Here is a 23,156-nt window from a genome sequence, read left to right on the forward strand (position 1 = left end):
ATTAGTCCTGAAGTTTGGAATAATTAAAAAGAAAAGGCAGAAGATCAGGTGTGGTTGTCAGGCTGTTGGTGTTAGGAGACAGGCAAAAAAGGAAAATAACAGCACAAGACGCTAGAATGAAACACCTATCCATTATAGAAGTCAAATTTGTAGATTTTTTAACACTATCCACCACTCCTGCTCCTACATGATGACCAAAGTTACTTCCAGATATGGTTAAAAGTAATGCCTCCAAAACCTCCCCCCAAATTGGCTAATCTGTTTACTGGTGGAGGCAGGCAGAAGCCATAGCGGGAGTAAAGTATCAAAGACTATTTATACTCAGAGGCTAGTTGGAAGAAATTCAAGGACCTAAGCATGACAACAGAAATATAAATTTAAGGAGTTATAAGCATAAAAAAGAAGGGAAAGAAGAGAAAAATTATTCAGTATTAAGTCTTCTAGAAAGAGGAAAAGGATAAAGAGCATGGTAACAAAAATCAAATACTAAATTTCCTTAGGCCTCCCAGAGACAGCATCCATAGTTGTTACATGACAATTACACCATGAAATTAAGGCTGAAAATAACAGGAAAATGTTTCCTTTCTCTGTTAAAAATATAGTACAGTAAGTGTTCATGTTTGAAAGTAATTGATGGTCAGTAACTTTTCAAATAAACTTCAGCTATGCACAAAACAAATTACCTGGATAGCTGCCTCCTTCTAGAGCATCATAACTGTTGGGCATTGGAGAAGCACTGCTTGTCGTAGAAGAGCTGTCAACACCTAAAAGAAGAATCAAAATATCTGCTAAGTTTAAAATGACCATGTATCTTAAAGCAGCCTTTGGCAATTTTGAAAAAAGATGTTTTGCTGATCTAGGAAAATTCCTGATCCTAAAAACATGAGATAGCTGAGGTTTAACGACATTTAAAAAGCCATATATAAATTTCTGATAAGAACAGGGGATGAAAGTGGGAAGAATACGGAACTGATGAGTAGAATAAAATTTAATCAGACACACATGAAGGCATCTTAACGATATAATTTAGAAGTAGTAAAACACAAATATCAATTTAGAATGATAGAAATGTTAATATAATCACACCTCAAAGACAGGCTCTACCAAATCGCAAGCTATTAAATACCTCTTATCAATACCGGGCTATTTTAAGATAATTAAATTTTAATGACTTTTATAACTCAGCATAGCTGTATGAAACATGTGTAAGAGGAATCTCTGGCTTAGGTTGCCACCTAGCATGTTACTAAGCTTTTCTATGTCTTGGCTTATTCATTTGTTCAATAAAGATTAAATGATATCTGCTATTTTAATAAGAACAAAAATAAGTGGTACTCTATTAAATATGTGTTAGACTATAAAAACTTATTACTGTGTTCATTTCAAAACTTGTAAGATTAATTGGAATGTTCAGTGGCAATTTATGATAAAATTTAGTAATGTCACACAGATAGTAGAATGCAATATAAATCCTCTCATTTATTCACTCAACAAATACTTTATTGAAAGTTAACATAGGTAGATACACTAAAGTATATACTACTGAATAAAACTGAAAATGCATATGGCCCCTCTCTTGCATTGGCTTTTTTCACCAGAAGACAAAATTCTGAGTTACAGAGATGATTCCTAGCTCTTAATACCAATATTATAACTGGGGTTAAAATTATATTTTAGGTTAATTTTCAATTGTGATATAAAAAGAATAAGTATGCACAGTATCTTTCATTGAATAATTTAGGTTAACTACAAGAATTCAGGGTACTGACTTAGGGCATAATAGCTAAAATTCTTTGTGTAGGAATATTTTGTTATTAGTAAAGAACATGATTTAGAGGCAAAAGATTATAGTTACATTAGACTCTGCCACTTAAGTGCTACACAACTTTGGGTAAGTGACAATCATCAATAATACTCTCCTGGAAAACAAGAACAATTTTTTAAATGCCTTATATGTGCTTTTTAATGTTCTTGTGATGCTTAAATGAGGCAGTGGATATTAAGCAACTTACAAAACATTAAGGCTATAAACTAAATAACAGGCGAAAGACACTAATACAAAGTACTTTCTTGGTGGTAAATAGAAAACTGTTGCATATTTTTGTCATTACTCTTAATTAAGAGTGAGAGGTATGGGCACTTCCTTTTTGTTCCTTGTATTTGTGAATTTATATCTAAAGAAGCATGCTGATATATAAGGTCAAAAGTCTTGAAGTAATAGGATTAAAAAACAATATACCAAAACCCAAATATTCACCAGGAGATGAATGGATAAACAAAATGGACTATATGTAGTATATCTGAACAATGGGATATTATTCAGCAATAGGAAGGAATTAAGTACTGATACAGGCTACAATATGAATGACCCTTGAAAACATGTTAAGTGAAAGAAGCCAGACACAAAAGGTCACATGTATGATTTATATGAAATACCCAGAATAGGTAAATCTACAGAAATAGAAAGTAGATTGGTGGTTGCCAAGGGCTGAGAGGAGGAGGATATGAAAAAATGAAGACTGAAGTTAGATCCCCTTCTTACACCTTATGCTAAAATTAATTATCATAGACCTAACTGCTAAAACTCATAAAATATGGGAGTAAATCTTCATGACCTTGGATTAAGCAATAGATTTTTAGATATGACATCAAAGGCACAAGCAACAGAAGAAAGAAAATAGATATAATGGACTTTATCAAGTTGAAAACTTGTGTTCCAAAGATATTATCAAGAAAGTTAAGAGATAACCCCAGAATGAGAGAATATCAAGTCATACATCTAATTAATAAAGGTCTAATATCCAAACTTGGGCTTCCCTGGTGGCTCAGGGGGTAAAGAATCCTCCTGCAATGCAGGAGACCCCAGTTCAATTCCTGGGTCAGGAAGATCCCCTGGAAAAGGGATAGGCTACTCCAGTATTCTTGAGCTTCCCCAGTGGCTCAGATGGTAAAGAATCCACCGTGCAACACAGGAGACCTGGGTTTGATCCCTGGGTTGGGAAGATCCCCTGGAGAAGGAAACTGCTATCCACTCCAGTATCCTGGCCTGGAGGATTCCACGGACAGAGGAACAAGGCAGGCTACAGTCCATGGTGTCACAGAGTCAGACTACTGAGCGACTTTCACTAATATCCAAAATATTTACAGAACTCTTATGACTCAACAATAAAAAGACAAATAATCAAATCAAAATGAGCAAAGGATCTAAACAGACATTTATTACAAAAAAAAGATAAACAAATGGCCAATAAGCACATGAAAAGATGCTCAATATTACTAATTAGAGAAACGCCAATCAAAACTACAACGAGGTGTCACCTCACACTGATCAGACTGGCCATCATCAAAAACTCTACAAATAAGAAATGCTGCGAAAGGTGTGGAGAAGAGAACCTTCATTTGCTGTTGATGGGAATGTAAACTGGTACAACCACTATGGAAACCAATACGGGGGTTCCTTAAAAAAGTACTAACAAAGCTATCACATGATCCAGCGATCCTACTGCTGGGGGTATACACCCAGAGAAAAACAAAAACTCTAATTTGAAAAGACACCTGCACCCCAATGTTCACAGCAGTACTATTTACAACAGCCAAGACAGGCAAACAACCCAAGTGCCCATCAACTGACAACTGGCTTAAGGAGGTGTGATATACAAATATACGTAACAGAGTGCTGTGCAGCCATTAAAAACAGAAAAAAATATCACCATTCCCAACAACATGGATGGACCTAGAGAAGACTGTAGTTGGTGAAGTCAGACAGAGAGAATCTAAAAAATAATACACATGAATTTACACACGAAATACAAACAGACTCGCAGACATAGAAAGCAAGCTCATGGCCGCTAAGGAGAGGTGGGGCTAGGACCAATCCCTGCGCTTTCCAAGCTCTACTCTGATCCTCCCTGTGCTGGCTGAGCGATCGCAGCACGCTGCCCCATCATACTACAGCGCACAGAGGCAGCTGCGCTACTACGTTGGTATTTGCAACCATGATACCAAGGAAAATACTGCTTTCTGCATCCAAACTACTTTTAGCTGAATGAGAAGCTCTGGCACTTGTTGCCACTCTTAAACGTTAGGTTCAGTCTGCCTCAGTCACTTCACACTACAGCTACTGATAAGAAATATTCTGAGATCAAATGGATGTAACACTCAGGGCACATTTTTCCTCATTCCTTTACTGGCTCTATGTCACGCGCTGAGAGAAGACGAGAAGCTGGAAAAGAGTGGGAGCTGGGTCAGAAGTAAGGTCAAATAAACAGCTCAGAATCTTTGACGCTGGGGGAAAACAAACCACGGTACACTACAGCCTTCTAAAAGAGACTTAAGCCATTTTCTCTCCTTGGGTCAAAAAAGTCAACTACACCTATTAATATTTTTCAACTTGAAATTAATGAGGCAATTTGAAACTGTATTTCCTCATAACATGTATAAAACACGGAAAAAGTGTAAGCCAAATTCCATCTCTGCCACTTAGCAGCTGAGAGAAAATGGGTGGTGGTGGCTGAGTCTCTAAGTTGTGTCCAGCTCTTGAGACCCCATGGGCAGTAGCCTGCCAGGCTCTTCTGTCCATGGGATTCTCCAGGCAGGAATACTGGAGTGGGCTGCCATTTCCTTCTCCAGGGGATCTTCCCAACCCAGGAGTCAAACCCAGGTCTCCTGCACTGTGGGCAGATTCTTTACCAACTGAGCTATAACTGAAGCCCGAGAGAAAATGGATAAGACTCCTAACATTTCTGAGTGATTAATTACTTGTAACAACAGATTTTATAACTCCACAGGGGTAATGTTAAGATTAAAGAACTATAACAGATGTAATCTAAATAGTTACTAGCCAAAGACTGAGAAAACATTCTTCTACTTTTCTCTTCCCTCTTCCTATCCTAAAACCGCTACAAAAGAGAGGAAAAGAAAGAACAAGACAGAACCTCCTGATTGATAAAGCCAAGCATTTATTCTCAAGCTTTGACCAAACTTAACATTTATCACTGCTAACCAAGTTTCTTTTGATTTGTAAAAATGGTTCTTTCAGGAATACTCTGCTAATATGCTTCCCTCCTCCAATTTTCTGCTACCTTACTCTTATTTCTCACTAGCTTATTCCTTATTTCAAAAGCCGCTAGTGCTAATCAGTTTCTTCTGTTAATGCAAAATCAATTTGCATTTCTAAAATACAAGTTTGGTTATTTTATTTTCCGAGGTAAACTCCTTCAGTGACCTCTCACTACCTTAAAGATAAAACCCAAACTCCTTACTAGGAAATGTGAGGTTCTTAAAGATCTTATCCAGCCTACTCACCTTCATTCCAAATCTTACCACTTGCCCTCTGCAAACAATAGGTCCAAACTCGCTAAAGTTCCCCAAATATGCCACTATCTCTCATGCTTCTTCTTGCTTTGTTTCAAAAAAATGTCTCTGCCTCTCCAGAGGTCCCTCACCCGCTCAATTCCAAGTTCTTTCAGATTCAGTTCAGGTTCCCCTTTCTGCCCTTCAGAACCGTCCCAGTCATCTCCACCGTACGTCTGGTTCTAGATTCTCCTATGTATTCCTATAAAGCACCACAATTAACAAAGGACTGACTGTAATTTCATTCTATATTTCAAGTCAGACTGTGAACTTCTTGGGTTTTCAATCAAGCTCACACACGGAGCATTGTTAATCTGTTTACAAATTGGTTGTTCAGAACTCAAACATTTTTCAGAGAAATAATAAAATAACCGGTTTTTATTATCCTAGTTCAGTCAAAACCAAAATCAGATTGATTATATTCTTTGCAGCCGAAAATGGAGAAGCTCTATACAGTCAGCAAAAACAAGAACAGGAGCTGACTAGGGCTCAGATCATGAACTCCTTATTGCAAAATTCAGACTTAAATTGAAGAAAGTAGGGAAAACCACTAAACCAAATTCAGGTATGACCTAAATCAAATCCCTTGTGATTAGGCAGTGGAAGTGACAAATAGATTCAAGAGATTAGATCTGATACAGTCCCTGAAGAACTCTGGGCAGTGACACTGTACAGGAGTCAGTGATCAAGACCATCCCCAAGAAAAAGAAATTCAAAAAGGCAAAATGGTTGTCTGGTGAGGCCTTGCAAATAGCTGAGAAAAGAAGAGAAGCTAAAGGCAAAGGAGAAAAGGAAAGATACACCCATTTGACACCCATTTGTATGCAGAGTTCCAAAGAATAGCAAGGAGAGATAAGAAAGCCTTCCTCAGTGATCACTGCAAAGAAATAGAGGAAAGCAACAGAATGGGAAAGACTAGAGATCTCCTCGAGAAAATTAGACACACCAAGGGAACATTTCATGCAAAAAATGGGCACAATGAAGGACAGAAATGGTATCAACCTAACAGAAGGAGAAGATATTAAGAAGAGGTGGCAAAAATACAGAGTAACTATACAAAAAGATCTTCATGACCCAGATAACCATGACGGTGTAATAACCCACCTAGAGTCAGACATCCCAGAATGAGAAGTCAAGTGGTCCTTGGGAAGCATCACTACAAACAAAGCTAGTGGAAGTGACTGAATTTCAGTTGAGCTATTTCAAATCCTAAAAGATGATGCTGTGAAAGTGTTGCACTCAATATGCCAGCAAATTTGGAAAACTCAGCAGTGACCACGGGACTGGAAAAGGTCAGTTTTCATTCCAGTCCCAAAGAAAGGCAATGCCAAAGAATGTTCAAATTACCACACAATTTCACTAATCTCACACACTAGCAAAGTAATACTCAAAATTCTCCAAGTCAGGCTTTCATAGTACATGAACTGAAAACTTCCAGATGTTCAAGCTGGATTTAGAAAAGGCAGAGGAACCAGAGATTAAATTGCCAACATCCGCTGGATCATCAAAAAAGCAACGAGTTCCAAAAAAACATCTATTTCTGCTTTATTGATTATGCCAAAGCCTCTGACTGTGTGCATGACAACAAAATGTGGAATATTCTTCAAGAGATGAGAATACCAGACCACCTTACCTGCCTCCTGAGAAATCTGTATGCAGGTCAGGAAACAACAATTAGAACTGGACATGGAACAACAGATTGGTTCCAAATCAGGAAAGAAGTCTGTTAAGGCTGTGTATTGTCACCCTGCTTACTTAACTTATATGCAGAGTACATTATGCGAAATGCCAGACTGGATGAAGCACAAGCTGGAATCAAGACTGCCAGGAGAAATATCAATAAACTCAGAAATGCGGATGACACCACCCTTATGGCAGAATGCAAAGAAATAAAGAGCCTCTTAATGAAAGTGAAAGAGGAGAGTCAGAAAGTTGGCTTAAAACTCAACATTCAGAAAACTAAAATCATGGCATCTGGTCCCATCAATTCATGGCAAATAGATGGGGAGACAATGGAAACAGTGACAGACTTTATTTTTTTGGGCTCCGAAATCACTGCGGATGGCGACTGCAGACATGAAATTAAAAGACGCTTGCTCCGTGGAAGAAAAGCTATGACCAACCTAGACAACCTAAGAAAGCAGACATTACTTTGCTAACAAAGGTCCATCTAGTCAAAACTATGGTTTCTCCAGTAGTCATGCATGGATGTGAGTTGGACTATAAAGAAAACTGAGCACTGAAGAATTGATGCTTTTGACCTGTGGTTTTAGAGAAGACTCTTGAGAGTCCCTTGGACTGCAAGAAGATCAAACCAGTCAATCCTAAAGGAAATCAGTCCAGAATATTCACTGGAAGGACTGATGCTGAAGCTGAAACTCCAATACTTTGGCCACCTGATGTGAAGAACTGACTCCTTAGAAAAGACCCTGATGCTGGGAAAGGCTGAAGGCAAGAGTAGACAGGGATGACAGAAGATGAGATGGTTGGATGGCATCACCAACTCGATGGACCTGAGTTTGAGCAAGCTCCGGGAGTAGGTGATGGACAGGGAAGCCTTGCATGCTGCAGTCCATGGGGTCGCAAAGAGTCAGACATGAATGTCAACTGAACTGACAGATTATCCCAGTTATTTCATAGGCATTTACAAAACTCATAATCCATATTATTGATTAAATATCATACATTTATGACAAGCTGGAAAAAATAAGCATTTGCAAATCTTTAGTATTTCAGTTAATTACTTTTGGGGCTAGCCTAGATATCCAATTACCATCCTATCACTATTTCTACTTGAATGTGCCCTTTGAATTGTAACTCTGGACACTGGTACCAAATCTCCTTTTGTTAAGGCTTTAATATTCTGCCCTCTCTCACTGTACAGAAAGTTGGAGTTTCCAGTGACAGCAATCATATATACAGATACTTGCAAACTCAATGCTCAGGTAACAGGTGCCACCTGCAAACACATGACAATATTTTGTTTTCAATGAATACTGAAGACCCTCAAACTAATATTGTTCTTAATGGCACTGATACCTTTTTACATCCTTCACAGACCCAGTACATGTGCTCAATTTCTAAAATTTAAAAAATATACTAAAAATGTACTGAATTTAGTTGGAAGATACTTACTTTTTAAAATAACCAAACAGGAGTACATCAGTTAGAGAGAAAGCTAGATTGGGGCTTCCCTCAGTGGTGAAAGAATTTGCCTGCCAATGCAAGAGAGATGGGTTCAATCCCTGGTCTGGGAAGATCCCACATGCTGAAGAACAACTAAGCCCATGTGCCACAACTACTGAGCCCGTGCTCTAGAGCTCATTGAGTGGCAACTACCGAGCCCTGTGCTGCAACTACTGAGCCTGGGATCCACAAAAGGAGCCACTGCAATAAGCCTGTGCACTGCAACTGGAGAGTAGCCCCCCTCTGCAACTAGAGAAAAAGCCTGTGCAGCAATGAAGACCCAGCACAGTCAAAAATAAATAAAATTATTAAAAATAAGACAGAAAGTCAGATTGAACCCTTTTAGGGATTTTCTTTGGCAATGGGTGTTAGGGTGGTGGAGGAAAAGGGAAGATGTTGATCAAAGAAGAAAATCTTCCAGTTAAAAAAGTTCTAGGGACCTGGGAATCTAATGTATAGCACATAATGATTATAGTTAGTAATAATGCATGATACACTTGAACTACTGAAAAAAAAAAAAGGAATTTTCTTTGGAAGTTAGAAATAAGGCCAATACTGTCCTGTTCTTTATAAGAGTTGACTTAACTTGTTCTAAGTCAAAACACAGCACTACCTTTTAAAATAACCAAGTCAACCAAAAACATATTTTCTCTGAGGGAGTGCCTGGCACTGAATAATTACTATTAGTCTGTGTGAAAGTCAAGTAAAAACTGACTAGCACCTTAAAACTCATTAAAAAAAAAAAGTTTTTTCTTCTAGCATTATTTACAAAACATAGCATCATGCTGTCGCATTATGGGAGAGAACTTCCTCTTGTCCTCCGGCCTCTTCCCAACCTGAAAATTCCCTAGAGGAAAGGCGACGGGGCGTGTGGGGAGCAGGTGACAGAATGTCAGACAATAGTGTCTTCCAGGCACTAGGGCTGGCACTGCTCTTTGGCTTTTTACTCCCCCCTTTCACTTTATCTCACTTCTCAATTTTATTTCACCTATTACCTTTCACTCCCATTTTCAAGTTAGTATTCCTTACCAGTACAGGTGTGACGGTATTTGTCCATGAAAGGCCCACTCTAGCACCAACAACTGAAGGACAGAATATCTGTTACTGAATAAACTTAGTGAAGAACTTAAGATATAACCATTATGAGTAGCTTGCTCTCCGCTTTCTTTAAATTTAAGTTTATTCTCTAACAATTCTGAACTTTCACAAGCTTCCAACAAAACATAAAATTGTCTCCAGTACAAAATTCTATTTCAGTTTCCAAGTATGCATTTAATAAGGAAACTTGAAAAAGGAAACCTACTTGTAGCACGTAATTTTAAAGATATAATTAGATGGTTTAATGTAAAATCAGAACTGAAATCAAAATTTTCTTTTAAATCTGAAAGCTAAAAAAAAAAAAAAAAAAAGAAAGCTTTAAAGAAATATCGCTGTACATGACTCCTAGATAGACACACTGTCGAGCAAACCACAACCTTTAATAAATGAAAAGCTAAAATAAGTGGAGAGTCACTTTAACTGTAACTATGAAGAACTATGTAACTATGGGCTTCCCTGATGGCTCAGACAGTAAAGAATCTGGCTCCAGTGCGGGAGACCTGGGTTGGATCCCTGGGCTGGGAAGATCCCCTGGAGGAGGACATGGCAACCCCTCCTATGTTCTTGCCTGGAGAATCCCCATGGATAGAGGGGCCTGGTGGGCTACTGTCCATGGGGTCGCAAAGAGTCAGACACGACTGACTGACCAAGCACGCACAGCACAGCATAAATAATATTAATATTATGATTTCCTGCTAATTGATATTTTACTACTGCTTAACAAATTTTTCCAAAATTGGGGCATAACTTCACAAGAACTAAACACACAACAATCTAATGATTACAGGGGGAAGAACACCACTGAAATGCTTAACAAATACAGCACTCCAAATTCTCTACTTCATAGAGCTACTTATATGTAACCTCCACACCAATTTGAGGCACTCTCTTTCACCATTTTACATACGGAAAAAATACTGTAACTGACCAGGACTTTTAAAAAATCATTTTAAAGCTAAATTTCCTTTCTATTTTTTCTTCTCCCTCACTCAGAATGTCCTTTTAATTTGCAACCAACAAAAACAGGATATTTATTTACAAACCATAAGGAGATAACACCAGGATCCTAGGAAAAATTTTCATGGTACAGTCTTATTTTATTTTAGTGTGAATAGTGAAAGTCGCTCAGCCGTATCTGACTCTGCAACCCCCACAGATTATAGAGTCCATGGAATTCTCCAGGCCCGAATACTGGAGTGGATAGCCTTTCCCTTCTCCAGGGGATCTTCCCAATCAGGGATCGAACCCAGGTCTCCTGCATTACAGGCGGATTCTTTACCAGCTGAGCCACAAGGGAATCCTTTATTATTTTGCTGCATGATAAAAAGGCAGAGGAGGAAGACAATACTTGAATCACCATGGTGACCACTGCCACGTGCTCTTTAGTCCCCTCTACTTCAGGGCTTCATGTTCTCTCGAGGAGATGAAAACTACACTGTTCACACCTCTCTGCAGACAGAGAGACCTAGTTTGAGGCTAATGCTTTGTTCAGATCTCAATCAACTCATCTGCAAAATGGAGCCAATTATCTCTACATTGCAGGATTGTAGGGAAGAATAAACTGAGATAAGAACATGTGCTCAATGTTGCTAATGACAACTAATTTTTAGAGAGATTTTAGCATTTGCCAGACACTGTTCTAAGTTCTTGACAGATAACACTTTCAATCCTCAAAACAACTATGTGTAATTGTTACTATTATTCTCCACTGACACGATGAGTAAATTGAGACTCAATGAGTTTAAGAAACTTGTCTAAGGTCACAAAGTTAGTAAGTGACAAAATTTAGTCACTTACTAAAGCCACAGCTTTAGTTAAATAATGTAAGGTAACAGAAGAAAAGCCATAAATGCTAAATCTTTTTGATTTTCTGATTTTTTTCTTTTTCATCTAAGGAAATGGGATTTTCAACCAATGCACCTAATTGTTCAGCAGAACAAAAACATGGGAAATTTAGGCTGACAACATTACACAAAGTAACACATTTTTAACTGTGTAAAATTTGGATCATAAGATTAAAAACTGAGACATATGTAGGATCTGAATAACACAGGCATTAAATAATTAGAATACCAGGGCCTGGGAGCAGTGGCCCATCAGCAGCAAGGGCCATCGATACAGTAAGATCTTGGTTCCTAAAATGCCCTTCTCCACTACAGGTACCAGGACTGAAGCAAAAGGTCCATTCCAGGCTGCAGCAGCCCAAACACAAGATGAGCTAGGAACATCTTAGTGAGGACTTAACAGACTTAAAATAAGTGCTTAAAGATTCATGAGAACATTTTTAAAAGACAGCTTGAAGGAGCTGCCGCTGGCCAGGTTGAGGACAAATTGCTATTAGAATAACTAATGACAGTAATGGATTATTACCCACTGAATAAAACAAGAATCCATGAGTCATTATAAACCCAAAGAAATCAATAAGGGAGAAGAGAAAGCTCTTCTTCACAGTGAAACCTGAACACAAAGAAGGAATGTTAGAACTAGAAAATCTCCAAAGAATGTTCAAACTAATGTATGCTAGTTGAATAAAGAACAGGGTATTTATAATAGTATCAAAGAACTTCCCCATAAATTACTTATTAATTTCAAGGGAAAAGAGAAGTAACTTTACAGTTGAGAAATCTGGCAGACACCCTCTTAATCAAGTCATCAAAGTTAACATCATCAGTATGGGAACAAATCAACACCATGTGCCTCTTGACAGAACACACTACTTCAGTGGTAATCTTGCCAAAAATGTGTGATTTCAATTTAATCAAAAGTGTCAAAGTCAAGAAAAGTAAAGAAAGGTTAAGGGACTGTTGTAGGTTGAAGAAGTCTACATAAATGGCGACTAAATTCAACACATGACCCTGGACTGGATCCTAGGACATGGAAACAGCTATAAAAGATCTTATTGAGACAACTGTTAGGATTTGAATATGGACTGTGTAACAGATATTAAGGTAACAGTGACTGATTTCCTGATAACTCTATTATGTTTGTGCTATATAAGTCAGGAAATACACATTGAAATATTTAGAGGTAAAGGTCATGGTATCTCCACCTTACATTCAAATAACACAGGAAAAAATGTATACAGAGAGGATGAGGCAAAAATGGTTTATCTTGGTAAAGTATATATGGTAGCTTCTTCCACTCTTCTGTAAGAGTGAAATCATATAAAATAAAAAGTTACCAAAAATTCACAAAGATAAATGGGTATCTGGATTTTAAAGGGAAGAAAAAATTACCATTCTTCTGGAACCCTTTCCTTTCACCCTGCCCCCACAAATCATGCATAAGGATTTGAATGCTTAAAAAATGCAAAGGAAACAGAAAGCTCTATTTAAACAGACTGTTTACAGAGCAAATCCTTCCACTCAGTTATAAAGAGAACAGAATCGTGGTCATGTATAACTTGAAAGATCAGCACGTATTGATTCAGTCTTAAAATATTAGAATTAACAGAGGAACTGAACTACTTAAAATTCAGCAGTTATACTGATCAAAGGTAGAAAAAGATACTAAACAGGCTGCAACACATCATCACACGCACAATTTCTTCAACTAGCAAGATGTAAACTTCTACTTCAGAAAGTAGGAAAACAACTACAATTTTGGGGTCTTCAAAATATATGACAAGATGGTCCACAAAGAAAGACCTTAGAGAAACGCTCTCCAATTTTTACATCAGTTTTATAAAACCCACATGACTCATTTTGATTATCCCAAAGTGGCATGCAAAGCAGAAAATAAAACATTCCTAAAAGGGTGCTACAGCAATCATCAGCCAAAAGCATCAGTCAGGACTCATTCTTTAGCATGTGGCATGAGAGGAAATAAATTTCTGAAAGAAGAAAGCACTCTATCATCATGAAAAATGCATTGTTACTTACAAAATGGTAACGATGTCCAAAAGAGGAAACACAAAACAGACAAGCAAAACACCTCCAGTGACCCCCACCTTCTGTAACCCAAATCAATCTACTGAGCTAAATCTGCAAAGACACATTGGTTTAAGGACGAGTAGGACTATGGACATAAAAAGAAAACTTGAGTAGGAAAAGTTCAAGAACTGGGGTAAAGCTAAAGCAGACCTGCTTCCTCATCCTCCTCCTCCTCTTCCTCATCATCGGAAGTTGATGACAAGGGAGTTGGTGCGAAGCTAGCTTGATTATTAACATATTCACCATACTGCATGCCTGTAAAGTGGAAAGCACAAACACAAGAGTCAAACCAACAGGAAAGATGAGAAATAAAATTTTGACATTGCATCAAAAGTGAGAAAGAACTCTGACATTCCAAAGAACACCCCAGCATGCATATTAATATTAGCTAATTTATAATCAAAACTGAAACTGTTAGAAATCTCTGCGAAGCAGTTTAGTAAAAGCAGCTTTAAAATGAACTGGTTTAAGTGTAAAAAAAATAGAAAAAAAAAGAACCAGGTCTGACCAATAATATTTAGGAAACTCTACTGATATTCTCCGAACATTTTACTGAGCTCTACACACGTTTACCTTCTTTGACCTTGGGGCCCTTGTGGTATACTTCCTTTGAGACCATGTATTCTTGGTGAACAGCGATCGTTTCCACTGAAATGAATTTGTACAGCATACAACACACACACAAACACTTGGTACCTTCCTTCTGCTAATGCCACCCTGACAATAACTCAGTTCTCACAACGGAAAGAGAATGACAGTTAAAGAAAAGAACTGCATCTAGCACAGTTCTCTGCTCAGAGTAGATGCTCAAAAGAAAAAAAAAGGGGGGGGGGTGCTTATTCACTGTGGCCCTACAAGACAATTAAAGCGAATTTTCAGAGATGGCAAATCATCTCAGCATCAGCCTACTGCCTACATGTGAGTCTGGATTAAGGGAAGGAGACTGGTCTGCAGTGTGAGATACAGCAAGAGAAGGCAGCCTGTGCAAAAGGCACAGCTGGTAACTGTAGAACACCTCCCTTTATAACAAAAAAGTTGGCTGCATATATTTATTATTTAATTACTCTAGCAAAATCAGGACAAAAAACTAAGATTCACAAAATTTTTAAGAGGGAAAATTAAAAAAAAAATATATATATATATACACTTAAAAATACATATTCTTCATAAATAAGAATAAACATCCTTACTAAGAAAAATCTTAGAGCTCAATTTAAAAAAGAAAAAAAAAAAAGAATCAAGAAACATAACGTGGATTTTCAAGAACATTTCACAGTATCAAAAGTGCAGAGATGCCCTGCCTCACTAAAAAATCATGTGGTAGTCCTCTCATGCTCTTGTTTTTTTTTTTTTTTTCAGGTGACCTTCTTAATTAGCATGGAGAAACATAACTCATGTGTATAGTAAGAAAAAAATTTTAATGAAGTAAAGTCTGAACTTAGAAGACAGCAAAAGTTAAACTGTATATGAGTAAAGCTTTGATACTTATGACTAAAGACGTCATTGACAAATCTGCTAGCTTTGCTGAAATATGTTTTAAATACAGATAAAATGGCAGTTATCACAAATTCACCTGAAAAAGTAAAAATCAGTGCGAAGTAAGTTCAGGCAACACAAAGAATTAACTTGATACCTTAAAAGACCAAATTCAGAGTGGCAAGTTCCTCTAATAAAAGCCTAGTTAAAATGAAAATTTGACTAATATTAGACTTTAGCTTAAATACACTAAGAAGTTTATATTTAGACATGTTAACAGTAAAAATATTTTATAGAAAAATTGTTCAATTTAAGGACTTCTTTAAAAATGAAATACTTTCTCAAAACACCAATTAGCACTGCACTTTAAAAAGTACACGTATGTGTATGTATATAATAAGAAACAAGAGAAAGAAGAAAGCAAGAAATTTCCATCTACTGTGCTAAGCTGAGAGAGGCCAAAAAACTGGAAGAAAATCCTTTCTTTTCATGACTGTGTAGACTGTTGATTTTATATCTAATCAGAGGAGTCAAAGCATAGGGCAAACCTATACGTGTTATAAGAGAAATATTTTCCTCTTTTTCCAGATTTACTGAATAAAAACAGATTTCATGTATTACTGGAAAAATATCCAATGCTGAATTGGAAGCAAAAAAAAAAAATTTTTTTCATAGAGCAATGCACTGGATTAATGCACTGGAACAAACCTAAAAATAAGAGGTAACAGAGTAATATTATTTATTATAATATCATTTTAGATCATTCAATGGTTGTCAACATACTATATTACCTAAATGTCACACAACATACTTAATTTTACTGTTCTAAAAAGATGCAATCTTTTTTGAGAAGTGCTAGAGATGAATATATCAATACTTAAGCTCTTTCCCAATTATGACTCAATCTGCTCTGAATTTAACCTTTCTTTGCTCCATTAAGTAAACTTTGTTAAAAGTTTAGGAATACTAATGGCACAAGAATATAACATTCTGCTTAATTAACAGAAGAATGGTAAGAGTTCCAGAAAAACCTTCCATATGTAAATGCCCTGCTCTAGACTGTACACAGTACACTGTAGAAACGTACATGGGGTACCTCCCACCCCAACCAACACCATCACCATCACCATCACCACCAAACAAGGAAGCAAAGCCACACTCCTATTTCATTCTGTCAGAGCTTTCAAGGCATAAATCTAGAAAACCAAGAGGCAGAACATTACTTCACAGACTGAAGGACATGATAAAGAACCTGTTACTAAAAAAAAAAGAACCTGTTACTAACAGGTCACCAATATTTTAAAAAAGACATCCTCTTTAAACTACCTATCATTAAAGGACTCTCTTCAGAGAGTTGGAGTTGCTTAATAAAAGGCATCTTTACTGTTCCCTAGATACAGTTATACTGGGAATAAATAAAACCAGTCTGAAGAGAAAACAAATCCTTTGGGGAGGCTAGCTTTTTTAAATTCAAGAGCTCAGACATTTGAGCGACTGCTACCTTTCCTAATCTAGTTTTCTAAGTACATACACTAGAAGACTTTGCAAGGGTTCCCACAAAAGAATGGGAATCACTTTCCACAGTATTTTCTTTCCTATACTTAATCCATCTAAGAAAATATCTGTGTTAAGAACAGACTTTTTCTCAACTTACAAAGGAAACACATTCCCTTAACTTATCCTAAATCTTAATATAGGGAAGTCTCCTCCTTCTTTAAATGATTAATCAAGGCACCTTAAATCTACAGACTTTCATTTACCTTGCCATACATGCTTCACTTAAAAATTAAACATATTAGAAACAGGGTTGGCTTTATTAATTCAGAAATATTGAAAAGTAGGGTAGTGGGAGTAATGATTTATTTAATGATTCTGCATGTATGCAGGCCCCAACCATTACTATCAAAGAAGCCACTGCTTTTCAGAATTCAGCGAAAACAAAGCAAAAACAGTAAGAAATATTAAACAAACAAGCAGCAAGCCATTATGGATAAAATGGAGTCTCTGAGTTCAATTCCAGGAAATACCACTTACTAGCTGTGTGTCTTTGGGCAAATTACTAACCTCTCTGTTCTTCATTTATGTCATCTGTAAGATGGGGCAATGACTACCTCAAATGGCTGCTGGGAGGATTAAATGAATTAATATATTTAAAATCTTAGAATGGAACCTGAAATACAGTAAATCCTACACAAGTATTTACTATAATTACTACTGAACTTCAAAACATGTTTTTGTGTATATTTAAATGAAAACAATTATTTTCAACTATTCTTAATACTTATCCCCAGGATAAGTCATTAGAAAAAGAACCTTCCACCAACCTGGGCAATATTTTGAGTAATGCCAGTTCCTTTAAAAACAAGTAGAATATTTTCTAGGACTACCAGTCTTTTTCAAGATACACTGGATTTCTCTCAAAGTCTATGAGATATTCAATAAAGTACTTTACAACACTTTATCATAAAATATTTATAATACTTATAACTACTTCATATCTCCCTCTATTTTATACAGTATTTACTTCTTTCTACCTTCTTTTAAAACCAATAACAAAAAATTTAGTAGCAGGTAAACCTATTAGCTGGGCTTTCCAGGTGGCTCAGTGGTAAAAAATCTGCCCACCAATGTAGGAGACATGGGTTCTATCCCTGCGTCTTCGGGAAGAACCCCTGGAGGAGGAAATGGCAACTTACTCCAGTATTCTTCCCTCGGAAATCCCAGGGACAGAGGAAACTGGCGAGCTACAAGTCCATGGAGTCACAAAAGAGTCGTGCATACCTTGGCAACTAAACAACAACAATAAACCTATTAGTACTCAGTAGTGTGTGTGTATATATGTGTATATATATACATAAAATAAAATATATATATATATACTGTATATACATTTGTATATGAAATATATATACAAGCTGTATATATATTTGTATATGTACAAGTTTTTACTATGCCTGATGAAATTAATGGAATTATTTCTAATTCTTATGCATGATTCCTATTTAAATGCTAAAAAAAAGTCAAATAACAGAGTTTGATAAACACTATGCATATATTTGGGGCTTCCCTGGTGGCTCAGAAGATAAAGAATCTGCCTGCAGATCCCCTGGACAAGGGAATGGCAACCTTCTGCAGTATTCTTGGCTGAAGAATCCCATGGACAGAGGAGCCTGGCAGACTACAGTACATGGGGTCGCAAGTTGGACGTGACTGGAGCAACTACACTATGCATGTATTTTACCACAGGAATACAATGCTTTTTAAGACAATCCTTGCTTCACAAATAGCCTAATATCAGGTACATATTACAATGCTTTGTTTCAAATTTGGCAATGAGAAACAGCATATTGATTCACTGTCTAGTTTTTATATCTCACTATAAAAAAGAATAACTTTGACATTTAAACTTGACAGCTTTTAGTAATTTTGGCTTATGAGATATAAGATGAAATTTATTTCTCAGTGGAGTTTATGATACCTCCTGAAACTTTAGGAACACATTTCATTGGATTAAAAATTAAATCAGACTATTTGACAAAGAATAAAATGTGTCTCACTGGTTTGAAAATGAGGACTGCCTTTGCCAATTAGGTTATGTGGAGATACTGCCTGTGAGATAAAAGTATGTGATATTATATTGGCAATAGTATAATGAAATTTACAGTATTTTGAATAACTGTTCACTCAGTAAAACACACACCTCTCTAAACCGCAACTTCTCTCTTCTATAAAAGAAATATATGGTTTGTCTGCTTCATGTGATGATCAAGTGAGATAATAAAACCTAAAGGTATTTTTAAATTGTAAACTGCTGCTGCTACTGCTAAGTCACTTCAGTCCTGTCTGACTCTGTGTGATCCCATAAACTGCTACATGAAATAATAATGTTACCAGCTATCTACAACCTGGAAAATAAACTCAGAAGGTTAAAAAACCTAAAAGAACAATATTGCTTTAATAAAATCCTTCCAATACCATTCCTATCTACCCTACATGAACAAAATTTTCTCAGTAATTATCTGTATAAAAATAATTATAAATGAAATTTTTCTAAAATATATCTTATTTTAATAATGAACCATATGCAACCCAAGTACAGAAAGCTATGGTGGGGAGGAGGGAAAGCCATTAACCTCAATGAAAGATGTATTTCCAATGAAAAGGTACTTTCTATTTAAAAAACACCAAAATTCATAATGTTTATTGTTTTCACCAACTAGAAACTCAAAATAACTGTATTGATAGAATAACCAAGAAGAAAAAGTGTTAAAGCTTAGACACCTGTGGGTATAGACAATAACACAAATTTTAAAACTTCAATTTATATATATATATATATATATATATATACACACACACACACACACACACACAGTACCAGAGAAACATGATGGAGTGTTAAAAAGTTTCTAGCTTAAGTATATATTTTTACTACATTCAAGAGAGGAGATGTGATATTAAGAAGAAAAAGGAAAAATGTAAACTTTCTAAATGTTAAAGAAGGGCTCATTTCACTATTTTTTTTAAAGGATGACAGACTTCATCCCAGTGGATACAACGAAAAACACATCATCTTTGTTTTAAAAGTCAATATATGCAGTACACTGAAAATTATGTAACTGCAAGTATTTAAACTTCTGGTGAAAAATTTTAGATGTCGATCTAAAAATGTTCAAGTAGTTCTAGTTTGCTTCAAAAAAAATTTTAGGAGGTATGCAAGCAAAAATTTGAAGTCTCTCCTCTAAAAACCAGCACAAAATGCTGTGAGAATAACTAAGAAAGGGTATCTCTGAAATGCTGGAAAAACACAACCTAAAGGTTGAGAACTATGTTTTATTTGGTGGACTTTCTGAGGACTTCAAGCCTGGAGGCCAGTATCTCAGGCAGCTCTGAGAGGCTGTTCCGAAGGGGTAAGGGAGGAGCCAGGATATACAGAGGTTTGGGGGACAAAGACCAGGCAGCTGGAACATCAAAAGATCACCGTTAATTAAAGAAAACCAGTGAATGGATGCAGCACTTTTCTACCTATGGGAAGACGCCCTGAAATCACTCATGTGATGTGCACCACCGCAGTGGAGGCCAACGTCCAGTTCTTGCCCACTCCAGCTCCCTCAGGTGCACCGCTGCGGGGTGGTTGTAGGGCTTCAGGGCCTCTGTCCTGAGTTCCCTCAGGGCTGACTGCAGGCGGGCAGCTACAGTGCCTCGGTGGCTGCCCCATTCTTTGCTATATAGCTGGCAACATTTTTCATTCACAGGAGAAAAAGACTAATCTCTTTCAAGTATCAATATTTCAGAAGTCATATCAGACCCACAGCATACTGTACACAGCTGTAGCCTGCACATCATCAAGAAGTATCAGGCCCATAAACGATTATGTGCACAACACGCTTGCTGAGAGAACTCACACAGACCTGTGTGTAAATTCCAAATCAATCCCAAGGCAAAGAGACCACTCAGTACCCAATCTTCTACTTCAGAAAACAGAACAAAAAGAGCTGCAATTGAAATGTCTCCAGGATTATCTTTTCTGTTACTTATTCAAGGAGCATTATCTTGGGTAAGATAAGCACTTAACAGCTGACAAAAACAATAATTCAGCCTCATAGACACAGCACAAGACAGAAAGGTGAGAAATAAAGATCTTTCATTCTACTACTCCGTAATTTATAATCTTGAGCAAGTTACCTAACTTCTGTGAATGTCACTTTTCTCATCTGTAAAACCAGGATGTCTATCTAGTAGAATTGATAAGGGGATTAAAATAAATGGGGGGGAGGGCAATGTAAAGGGCCAAAGCAAGCAAGATATGTAATATCTGGAAGGTGGCCATCAATGGTTAGTAAACACACCACTCATTTAGTTAGGGCTCCTACCTACCCTTAAATTTCTTCTATTCATGATAAGTAAAACTCTCCTAATAGTCCCTCACTTTGAAGGTAAATGCTGTAATAACTAGATTCTATTCCTAAGACACCTACTGGCTTGTTGGGAATCAATGGACGCCCTTTGGTGCTGCAGTTGGTTTCTCTTAAAAAAAAAAAAAAAAGAGTAAGCAAATCTATAATGTACAATCCAATCAAATGATAGAAAAGCCTCTGCTGACCACAGGAACACTTAGCAGATAAGAGCACTGAGACAAGTCGAAGGATTTATGTTGCTTTTTCCAAGTTTCAAACAAAAAAGGGTTCTTCAGACTCAAGGAGAGGGGTTGGCATTACATAGTGATACAGTGCCTAAAACATTACTAATGATTATGATGGGAACACAAAGCATATATCCCTAAAAACAGTTCTCTCTCATCAAATGAGAAATACAGTATATTAACCTGAAACCTCAACAGATTTGGAATTTCAGCCAAATAGAAAACAAATCAAGAATACCGCCAAAAGAAAAGCCATTGTGGGGAAATAGGGTTAAAAGAACACCTGTCACTTAACACATGCAAACCATTAAAAGAGCAGACAAATAAACCATATTGTTTGTCAACAAGGTAAGAGTGTGGCTTACAATTTCATTTTCATCCTCTCATACTCAAAACTGGGTCAAAAGTTACTTTCTACTAATTATAATGACAAGCAAAGAAGTCATCAAAGAGGATATGTAAATTCGCTATTAAATAAGGAAATCTTGGGTGTTTCATCCTAGAAGAAATAATAATAATCTTAAAAAAAAAGAAATGAAATGGTCCATAATAGAGGGATGATTAGTAAATTATAATATACTGACACAATGAATTAGTCATCATGACTACAAAACTGTACAGACATATACGGAGAACTGCATAATTTAATAAATGTGAAAGCAGAATACAAAACATTATGTAAACTGATCACAATTATACATAACAGATTTAACAAAATTCTACAACATATATAAAATCATAAAAAGAGGCTGGAAAATATTAAAACATAATAGTCTGAACAGAAACTATAAATTAGTTTTTTCATATTTTCTATAAATTATGGTTATTCAGTCTGACTTTTTAAAATCAGCTATTTGAATTAGCATGTACGTATGTGTATGTAGGTACTATACCTAGTATAACAGATTTCTCAAATACCTTTCTGCTGTAATAGCTCTGACGGCTGTGTAACCGAGGCCACAGGCTCCACTGGACGATTTGCAGCAGGAGGCATTCTAGCTGTCGAGGCTCCTGACACAACAGTGGATACTACTGGGCTGGATTTAGGAGGCTGAACATTTTGCATTACAGAACAGGACAAGGAATCTGCAACTGAAGACAAGAAACTGTTTCATACACAGCAATAAGTTTGAAATACATTAAAATACCAACAAAACACAGTTTATCTGAAGTTCTTGTAGAAACTTCAGCAGCATCACATTTAGCTAGTATGTCTGCATCTAGGAAATAATGGGTCCAAAGAAATGATTTTCCAAAAAACGAAAAACTTACTAAATGTTTTAATAATCTTTAACAGCAATTTTCCTAAAACATTTCACAAGCTTCCAAACCTTCTTGAACAAAATGAACCCCAATGATTTTTACTAAAGATCACTATTATTAATCTGAATTATTGCACTATGCAGTGGTACCTCAGATGATAGAGGTAGTTTGCTTCAACAGTAACGTGATTTTTGAATGATACCAATGTTTCCAGTATTAGCTCAGATCCCATTTTGTTTTGTAAACTACCACATCTCATTTGCTGTCTCTAGTCAGATGCCCTGTCTCACAGGTAGCTAAGTAAGGTTCTGAGATTAACATTAGGTTGGACTTCTAGAACAAAGTGCATGTGATTCATATTCAGTCTCTGTGACAGCTCAAATTGCCTGACCTGCAAGATCATTTTCAGCCAACCAAGAGATAAAGGAAAAACCTACGATGACAACCTAGGTGTTCACTGGTGGATGAATGGACTTTAAGAATGTGGTGGATCTAGATATATATACATGGAGGTATGATGTGTATGCATTTATACGTGTGTGTGTGTGTGTATACACACATACAGTGCATGAATGGATACAGAAAATGTGGAAACAAAGAAAACACATACACATACACTGGAATATCATTCAACCATAAAAATGTAGGAAACGCTGCCATGTGACAACATCAATGGACCCTGAGGTTGTTATGCTAATTGAGATTAA

The 23,156-nt window shown here is 36.6% G+C and overlaps 1 protein-coding gene across 4 annotated transcripts in view; it reads right to left on the bottom strand.

Moving 5' to 3' along the window:
- SEC24B (SEC24 homolog B, COPII coat complex component) overlaps window positions 1-23,156 on the bottom strand; it is an 80,709-nt gene that overhangs the window by 34,197 nt on the left and 23,356 nt on the right. For 2 of the 4 annotated variants that reach the window (XM_065907539.1, XM_065907538.1), the window contains exons 3-5: window positions 22,105-22,278; window positions 13,719-13,823; window positions 684-764 (exon numbers count right to left, since the gene is read on the bottom strand). In XM_065907539.1, the coding sequence (XP_065763611.1) occupies window positions 684-764; window positions 13,719-13,823; window positions 22,105-22,278 (360 nt within the window). The remainder of the gene's footprint in view (window positions 1-683; window positions 765-13,718; window positions 13,824-22,104; window positions 22,279-23,156) is intronic. The other 2 variants (XM_065907541.1, XM_065907540.1) reach the window with 1 other exon arrangement.

The sequence above is a fragment of the Muntiacus reevesi genome, chromosome 16, assembly GCF_963930625.1.
Source record: "Muntiacus reevesi chromosome 16, mMunRee1.1, whole genome shotgun sequence".
In the NCBI taxonomy this organism is placed as follows: Eukaryota; Metazoa; Chordata; class Mammalia; order Artiodactyla; family Cervidae; genus Muntiacus; species Muntiacus reevesi.